General features: G+C 41.5%; 1 protein-coding gene across 1 annotated transcript in view; it reads left to right on the forward strand.

Moving 5' to 3' along the window:
* Window positions 1-9,756, forward strand: part of scfd1 (sec1 family domain containing 1) — a 32,409-nt gene that overhangs the window by 19,349 nt on the left and 3,304 nt on the right. The window contains exons 17-21 of the mRNA XM_037796274.1: window positions 3,815-3,894; window positions 4,674-4,736; window positions 5,051-5,126; window positions 7,513-7,566; window positions 9,686-9,738. Coding sequence (XP_037652202.1) covers window positions 3,815-3,894; window positions 4,674-4,736; window positions 5,051-5,126; window positions 7,513-7,566; window positions 9,686-9,738 — 326 coding nt within the window. The remainder of the gene's footprint in view (window positions 1-3,814; window positions 3,895-4,673; window positions 4,737-5,050; window positions 5,127-7,512; window positions 7,567-9,685; window positions 9,739-9,756) is intronic.

A 9,756-nucleotide genomic window follows, 5' to 3' on the forward strand; every position in this document is an offset into this window, starting at 1 on the left:
TTTTATTTTTTTGACCCCTGAACTAGACAAACGGCGCCCGGAGCCCCTCTGCTCACCCGCCGGTAAAACTCTGCCGGTCGTTTCTCGTCGTCATCAGGTGGACGTACGCTGCATGTACCGCCGCGCTGCAGTGACACAGAGTCGGTTGAAAATCAGTAAAGTTTCCCGTGAATGAATCAGACCTCAGACACACAGTTTTGGAAATGAAAATAAATAAAAAAATAATAATAATAGGGCTTGTTCTCAGGTCGGGTCTGGGTCTTGTTTGGGTCTTAAAGGCATGGACATTGGCCCGGTCTCCATGTCGTGCACCTGCAGCTCTCCCCAGGTTGATCATTCTTCGGGTATTAATAGTTTGCCATGACGTGGCCCAGCGGCTTGGTTTAGTTACTTCCAGAAGCTGCTGCTTGTCACGTCAGTACATGTTGTTTGTTTCTGTGGTTACAGATGTTACTGCTACTAATAAACATCCAGGAACAGCAGCAGCTTCAGGCTGCTGAAGACCATTTCAACTAATATAACAAATAGTGTGTACTGGAAAACATCGTCAACCCTGTCTTTAAGGGTCTTCTATTTTTAGAGGGCGACCAGCAACCCCCAACACCCCCAACACCCTCCCCCCTGAAGGTGGCGCCCTTGGCAACCGCCTATATGGCCTGTGCCTTAAGCCGCTCCTGCTTCTGAGTGCTCCAAACCTCGCCGTCATTCAGTCACCATTCAGCCTTGACATGTTTAATGTGTTCCTGCTTTGGCCTCCATCTCAGAAAAGGTGAAAGCTACACATCTGTACTGCATGTGATGATCATAAAGTGGGCATTTCTGTAAAGGGGAGACTTGTGGGTACCCATAGAACCCATTTACATTCACTGATCTGGAGGTCAGAGGTCAAGGGACCCCTTTGAACATGGACATGACAGTTTTTCCTCGAAAAAATGTAGTGTCAGTTTGGAGCGTTATTTAACCTCCTTCATGACCAGCTAGTCTGACATGGTTGGTACCGATGGATTCATCAGGTTTACCAGTCTCTAGTCGCCAAAAACCAAGAAGGTGACGGTTAAAAACCAAGAAGGCGACGGCCAAAATAATCAGGCGAGAATGCGTTGGCAGCATCTCGCTGACGACCCGTGAAGCTTTAGACTCAAAGACGCTGTTTATTTCTGGGATCGCAGAAATTCCTCTTGAGTATTGCGTCGTTGGAAAAATTGAAACAAACAACAGTTCACTGCTGAGATGACAGACCTCCGGTTCTTCCCAGCGTCCCCGGTCTGGCTTCTTCAAACAGCACAGGGGACGCTTACGTAACCAGCTGTGGGTTGGCAAACAGCAGGAATGGTTTAGACAGATGGTTTCACTGTCAGCTGTGCCCTCATGTCCCCAAAACCACATTCTACTGATCAATAGCCACGGCTTTATGAGAAGCATCTTCTTGGCTCCGCCGTCTTCGTAGTTTCATTATGAGCCGTGATGATAGAACAGAGATGGTGGAGCCAAAGCGTTCCTCTCTGCAAACAGAGACCTGGTGAGAGTCACTGTGAGAGCAGCACAGCTGGATCAGGTTTAGTTTGGCAGGAATCGCCTCTCATCCTTCATGAAGTGACAGCGACTGTGATTCTGATTATTTTCAGTTCCCTGTTAAAGATCTACTGCACCAGCAGTTCAGGCTTTGCATTCATTAGAGCAGGGGTCAGCAACCGTAACTATCAGGAGAAAAAATCTATCTGGAACAGTTTATAGTCTCAGTATATAGTATATGAGTCTAATGCAGTGAGGGCCAAAGAGACGATGTACTACGGAGTATTAGGGCCACATTGAGGGGTTTACAGAATAAAGTCAGAATATTAGGAGAAAAAAAGTCGTAACTTTACGAGAATAAAGTCGTAATATAACGAGATTATAGTCATAACCTTTATGAGGAAAAAATTAAATAACACGTACAATTACTACTTTATAATATTCTGACTTTATTCTCTAAATCTCAGATGTATTTTTTTCCTCAATGTGGCCCTAACACTCCGTCGTGCCGTCGTACCATAGACCTACAACAATGATCAATAAGAAATGAAAATGTGAACAAAGAGCAGTTCTTCATTTTCATGTTTAAAGCTCCACAGGGAGCCACTGGAGAGGAGCTGAAGAGCTGCAGGTAGCTGACCGCTGCGTTAGCATATTCTGACCATGTTTGCACTCATTCCACGAAGACGTCCGCAGGTTTTCAAAAACTCGCTGAACTCCAGAAAGTGTTTGTCTCAGTTCAGACCAGAGAACGTTGATCATGATCATTCAACATCGGTAAAACAGCCAAGATCTGATTCTCTTAAGGCCGGCCCGACACTGACAGATGTTTCAGATCTCACCAGATGTGTAAAATGTAAGAGAGCCCACACATAACGACACGTTGTGCTAACAGTTTAGTTCCAGCAGACCACACGTTAACAGATTCATTCATCAGCAACAGGAAAAAAAGGTAAACAAACATGGCCGACGACGGGCAGGAAGAATTAACGATGTTTTACTTTTAAGATTGAGGAAGGATGGACGGATGAAGTCATGGAGACACGTTAAATAAACACTAGCTACTCCTCCATTTCTGAGCTCCATCTCACTGCTACTTTATGATTCACGTTTAACATTAGCTCATGCGTTAGCCGCGGCCGCCATGACGGCGGCGGTTGTCCTTCCTTCTTCAGTCAGCTTGGTTCTCTATCGGCTATCGTTCTTAACATGGGAGGGTGCAGGTCGTATCTACGCTGATCCTCCAACGGTTTAGACTCTCTGAGGTTTGTTTTGGTTGACGGATACGGAGCGGATATGACGTCACGTTACTCAGACTACCACAATAAAAGCAGTAACTTCCTTCTACCTCCACATAGACTCAGATGAAGCAGATATATCCATTCTGGTGTTAAAACATCTATAAAAAAATCGTAAAAATAAATATCGTGATACATAGGTGAATGGATTTCTTTTTACCACCAGTGGACTAATAGGAATAGCAGTGCACTTCATTTAAAAATGTGAATTAATGACTTCTCTGCAATTTTCACACTTTCAAAGTCTTCCAGCGGGCCAGATTGGAACCTCTGGGGCCCTCATATGGAGCATAGAACCTGCCAAAATAAAAAAATAAATGAATAAATAAATAAACGACTCGATGAATAAATAAATAAATAATTGTAGCAAAAATAATATTTAAAATAAATGTAGCCATTAATTAATTGATAAAATGTGACATAAAATTGATATTTCTTTATTCATTTCAATTTGTATTAATTCACTTATTTTATATACTCTTCTGTTTAATTTTCCCTTTTATTTATTTATGTATTTATTTTTATTTAATTTTTTTTTACAGTTATTTATTTATTTGTGCATTTATTTTTTATTTATTCATTTACTTTTGTATTAATTTTTTATTTATTTAATATTTATTTTTAAATGTATCTTTGTATCTATTTCCCCAATTTATTTATTTAAATTTTTTTTTTTTTTCCGTATGCTATTCTTTATACATTTCTGCCTCATTATGCAAATGAAGGAGCTGTCCATTTTCCAATAGATTCCTAAGTTTGTTTTAGTTTCATATGATTTATTTATTTATTTATGCATTTTTTATTTTTGTATTTTGGCAGGTTCCGTATGTTTGACACCCCTCCAATGCGTGTCCAATATTAGCCTCATCATATTAACATGCTAACGTTAGCATGCTAGAGGAGTGAGCTTCAGTGCACCAGGTTGTGTTTCCTCCCGTTTTCTCGTCTAGTTATCAGAGTTCATTGTGTGTGTGTGTGTGTGTGTGTGTGTGTGTGTGTTTCAGTCGGACTTGGAGCAGTATAAGACGGCTCTGTTGGACGCAGGCTGCGACCTTTCATCTCTCAACTACATCAAACAGTGGAAGTAAGTCCGTCTCATGTCTTAAAGGGGAACAACGGCCGTGTTTAACTCTTTGATTATTTAACCAGAGAGTCTGGAAGCAGAGAGACGGAACTCCGGTGTTTTTTTTACAAAAGCTGCTGCCACCATTTTGGACTGAAAATGATTATTATATTTATAATATTTTATTGTTCAACACAGACCATTTCAGTAGAATATGACAACAGAATATAAATAATGTAATTTTACTTTTGTACGTCTCTTCTTAGGAGGACGTTTTACTGGCATCCGGTAGTCGCTTTCAGTCCAAAATGGCGTAGCTCTGCTGCTGGGTGCTGATGTTGCAATGGAACGAACGATTGATTCTAAGAGGAATTTCATACATGTAGGTGAAACCGGAGCGAGGCGAGCCATTTTAAAACACCCGAGCCCGAGACCCTTAAAATTTAAAATATTTCACCGCGTCTGATAAGTGTGCCAAGTTTAACAACTTTTTGAGCACGTTAAGTTCGTCAAAAAGGTGATTCATTTTAAGAAAAAGAAGAATCATTTCTACAGTTTCAATAGAGCCTTCGCTGGCCCTAATAAGCTTTCAGTCCAAGATGGCGGCAGCAGCTGTTGTTAAAAAAACACCAGAGTTTCGTCTCTTTGCTAAAACGTAGTTTTCAAACTAAGACGGCGTCAGCGGCGTCTTTCAGGAGTTCTGAAACACCGGCGTAAACGCGCTTTAAAACAAAGACGTACTGTTGTGGACGTGTCCTCGGTGGCGTTGAGTCATTCTGGTTTCCTCTCCTCTTTTTCAGGGCCTTCACCAAGATGGCCACCACCCCGGCAAACTACGGCAACAGTGGAGTCAAACCCATGGGGTGAGTCCAGAAACCATCACATAGTAGTAGTAGTAGGAGTAGTATTCATAGTATTCACTGTAGTACCAGTAGCAGCAGTAGAAAGTGTGGTACCAGCAGTAACAGTGGCAGTATTACTACTTTCAGTAATAGTATTTTTATTCATTTAGTCGAAACAGGTTGTTACCAGCCTAACCCTGTACTCCTCCTCCTCCCTCTCCTCCTCCTCTTCCTCCTCCTCCCCCTCCTCCTCCTCCTCCCTCTCCTCCCTCCTCCTCCTCCTCCCTCTCCTCCCTCCTCCTCCTCCTCCTCCTCTTCTTCCTCTTCCTCCTCAGCCTGTTCTCCAGAGTGATGAATACTGGTTCCCAGTTTGTGATGGAGGGAGTGAAGAACCTGGTGGTCAAACAGCATGTGAGTAAAAACATCTGGACACAACAAACCTGCATTTATTAAAGTTTATTAAAATTATTAATAAATAGTTTGAGTTGCTTTGCGGCCTTAAAGGGAGAGTTCAGGTGTTTCTCAGTGTACTTCTCCATAGTCGGTGTATTACTACAGTCGATGGAGTTTGGAGCAAAGGTAATGTACTGATATCGCTCTCTCTCCAGCCACCAGACTCCATTCATAAAACCAGTCATTTAACCTCTCAGAACAGGAGAGTAGCTGGTCTACCGCTGCTGCGTTGATTCCTGAACACCTGTTCTGTACCTGCCTATACCGTCGGATTGATCGAATAACATCTAGGAAACTAATTAGATGGGTTTTTAGTGGGCTAGTCGCCAGGAGGACATTGGTACTCTCCTCCAGCAGCCGAATAGACTTAAATAATGTCTGCATAAGCTCATTGAGACAACGAATGGGACATAGAAACCAATTCACTCACATCACTTTTAATCACACTAAGGTATGTAGGCACAGAGTATTCATCATTTCATACGTGGAAAATATCAGAAATGAAAGCGTAAATAATCACACAAGTTGTTTCCAAACTCCATCTACTGTAGTTAGAAGAACCTCATACAACCCCACTGAGAAACATCCTGGACAGCAGCGATGATGATGATGGTTAAACTGGCACCAACATGAAGTCATTTATAATCATTACACACACACACACACACACACACACACACACACACACACACAGGGAGGTGGCGTCTGTTTTCTACATCCAGAAGCTGAAGTCAGTCGGACCACGATGCTCTGCAGAGCTGCCAGAACATCACAGTCAGCCCTCTGTCTCTGAGCGGAGCTGCTGACGCTCTCTGAGACTTCTTCTTCCACGTTCACGTCTCCAACATGTTGAAAATATCTGCTCAGCAAACAAATCAAAGATCCATCCCTGAAGATTAAAACCACTAAAAACTTCATCTGAACCTTTTAAACGTGAAGAAGAAAAGAGGAGAGGACTGGTGGAAATACATTAATAACACTCATGAATGCTCTGATATCTGTGGTCGACGGGGACAGATATCTGATATGAAGAGATTATTTTAAACATGTAAAACTGGTGAAATGAAAACGGTTAATTCTTGTCACCTACCCTCAGTCTGAAACGCTGCGCTTCAGCACATTACAACGGAATTGGAAAGGAGTTATACTTTCTGAAAGTACAGGAACTTTACCCCGGAACCAGGAACCTTTAGAGGAATTCATTGCGTTTTGACTGTAGGGATGTCACGATACCAGAAATCTAGTAGTCGATACCGATACCAGTGAATTTCCACGATTCTCAATACCAATTCGATACCACGGTAAAAAAAACAACAATAAATCCCCTGTAATTCAAAACGTACTCTTTTAGCCATGTAGCCTTTAAGTAATAAATAAAAAGAATGACCCATTTGGTTCATTTTGGCGTATCAGCGGCATGTTATTAATCGATAGTCAGACGACGGACGCTACATACTGACCGTGAATGCATCCCCGCAGCAAAAGCTCTTCTGGAGAGGTCGGACACACCGCCACCCGACGGTAAAGATCAGAGTCAGCGCTCTGCACATGTTGACCGTCATCTTTCTTGTAAAATGGTAACACCGGTGTAATCGGTAACACCGGTGTTGTCACAAGTTTATTAACCGGTGGGAACATTTTCCTCACTGTCACATCACTACCAACGACCATTATAGGCACCGTACGGTACCTTCAGTACTGTAGAAAAAGAGTACCGTCACTCTTTCAAAATTTTGGCATCGACTTGGTACCGAAGTTGGTTCTCGTGACATCCCTAGTAGGGACCAGGATCTAAATAAAGTTCCCGGGGACATTTTACATCCCAAAAAAGGCCCTGGTCGGGGGGGTAGTACTTTATGAAAGTAGAGGAACTTTACCCCGGAACTAGGAACCCTTATTCATCCTCTGTCTGAAACGCTCCGTTTTAGCGCATTACAACGGAATTGGAATGGAATTGCGTTGCTAGGCAACAGTTTGGGTCCATGTTCACTTCCTGTCAGCTAATGTTATTTACATCCACTGCAACAGGAAATAAACTGGGACACATTTAAAATGTTTATGTTTAAAACCGTGTAATGGTCTATATATTGTATATTTGTGACATCACAAATGGACAGAAATCCTGAAGGCTTGTTTTAAACTCACAGTTTCTGAATACGGGCTGTGTGTATTTCTCCGTATATTGAACATTTCGATACTTTCACAGTATTTATATATAACTTGAACCTGCTTTATACTATGACAGACATTACAGTCTCACTTTGTACAATATGGGACCTTTAAAGTTCCTTCTGTTGAAACGTTTACACCAGAGTAAATGACGTGATGCTGATCTGTCTTGCAGAACCTTCCGGTCACTCGGATCCTGGACAACCTGATGGAGATGAAGTCCAACCCCGTGAGTTGGTTCGCTCTTTCTGTTAGTTGTCCACACAAAGTTTGTCTGTGGACCAAAAGAACATGTGATTACTGTCGTACTACTGCAGTATTCTCGTAGCCACGATGCAAAACTGATTTAATCATTTAATGTCAGTTACCGTCAGCGGCGATCCTGTCCAGTGAAAACAGGCTGGAGGTGCATAAATAATAATAATAATAACTTTAGTAACTTCCAGGGTGACTCGTCTTCAGCTCCTCTCCAGAAGCTCCCTGTGGATCTTTAAACATGGAAATGAAGAACTGTTCTTTGTTTACATTTTCATTTGTATTGATCATTGTTGTAGGTCTATGGTACGACGGTACGACGGAGTATTAGGACCACATTGAGGGGAAAAAAAATACATCTGAGATTTAGAGAATAAAGTCATAATATTATGAGAATAAAGTCAGAATATTCTAAAGTAGTAATTTTACGTTTTATTTTCTTTTTTTCTCTTAAAGTTATGTCTTTATTCTCGTAATATTGTGACTTTATTGTGTAAATCTCAGATGTTTTTTCCCTCATTGTGGCCCTAATACTCCGTAGTACATTGTCTCTTTGGCCCTCACTGCATTAGACTTCTATACTATATACTGAGACTATAAACTGTGTAACCTTCATCACAATGATCACATGTTTTGCGGCTCCAGACAGATTTCTTTTGTCTAAAATGTCTCTTTAGATAGTGAGGGTTGCTGACCCCTGCATTAGGTAGATACATGTTTTGTGAGAGATGTACCGATAAGACTGGAGATGTGAGACTGGAGCAGTCTGTGATCATGAAAGGGAACATGTGTAGGAACCCTGCTGGTTCAGCCTCATCCAGACCAACAACATCAGGAGAGAATAACTGAAACAGCTCCCGTTTCAGAAGAGTAAACATACCACCCCCGACTCCAGCCGGGTCATAAGGAGGAGACCTCAGGGCATAAACATGATATCTCAAGTAAATAAACATTTTAGATGTGTTAGAAAAATATTAGAAAATATTTGAGACAAAAATCAGAAAGACAAAATCTGTTTCTGTTATAGAATAAAATAGAAAAGGTTAAGGACTGAGATAGAGGGAAGACGCCAGGGTATCCATGTCATATAAACACAAATACATAGTTTGATATTTAAAACAGCTGCTCGCTGTAGTTTTCATCAAACCAACAGGAGGAAATGGTGACTTAGTGTGGGACTATTTTCAGCGGCGGATGAATCCACATGTGGAGCTCTAGTGAGTGTTAGTGGCAGCAGGACGGTGTGTGTGAGGGACTGAGTCAGAATAAACTACAGTGTGTGTGTGTTCATGGTGATGAATAGGTTATATTACACACACACACACACACACACACACACACACACACTGCAGGTTTCTCAGCGTCTGCAGTTACAGACGACCAACAAAGATCCTGTTGTTGTGAATCTGGCGGGAGAGGAGGAGGAGGATGAGGAGGAGGAGGGAGAAAGGACTGGGATGAAGATGAAAGAAATAGAAGGGCACATTCTCCCTCTATCAGATGTGTGTGTCACGCATTTTAGAATTCTAGGATTCTAGAATGTGATGTCACACATTCTAGAATTCTACACATTCTAGAATTCTTCACATTCTAGAATTCTACACATTCTAGAATTCTACACATTCTGGAATTCTACACATTCTAGAATTCTACACATTCTGGAATTCTACACATTCTAGAATTCTACACATTCTAGAATTCTACACATTCTGGAATTCTACACATTCTAGAATTCTACACATTCTGGAATTCTACACATTCTGGAATTCTACACATTCTGGAATTCTACACATTCTGGAATTCTACACATTCTGGAATTCTACACATTCTAGAATTCTACACATTCTGGAATTCTACACATTCTAGAATTCTAGAAGCACGAGTGATTCCCTCCATCGTCTCCTGCACGAAGAATTCTCTAATTCAAAGAGGTTAAATTAAAAGGAGCAGCCTGTTATGGACCTTTTACATGATTCAGTGAATGTGAATATCTCTACATTAATACCAGTGAGATCCAGAACAAACAGATGATCCACGTGGCGGTGACTTCCTGATGAATCAGCTGACTGATGTTTATCTCTCTGATCTTCCAGGAAACAGATGACTATCGATACTTTGACCCAAAGATGCTGCGAGGCAGCGAGAGGTACCACTCTGACATGTA

The sequence above is a fragment of the Sebastes umbrosus genome, chromosome 16, assembly GCF_015220745.1.
Source record: "Sebastes umbrosus isolate fSebUmb1 chromosome 16, fSebUmb1.pri, whole genome shotgun sequence".
NCBI classification, from domain to species: Eukaryota; Metazoa; Chordata; class Actinopteri; order Perciformes; family Sebastidae; genus Sebastes; species Sebastes umbrosus.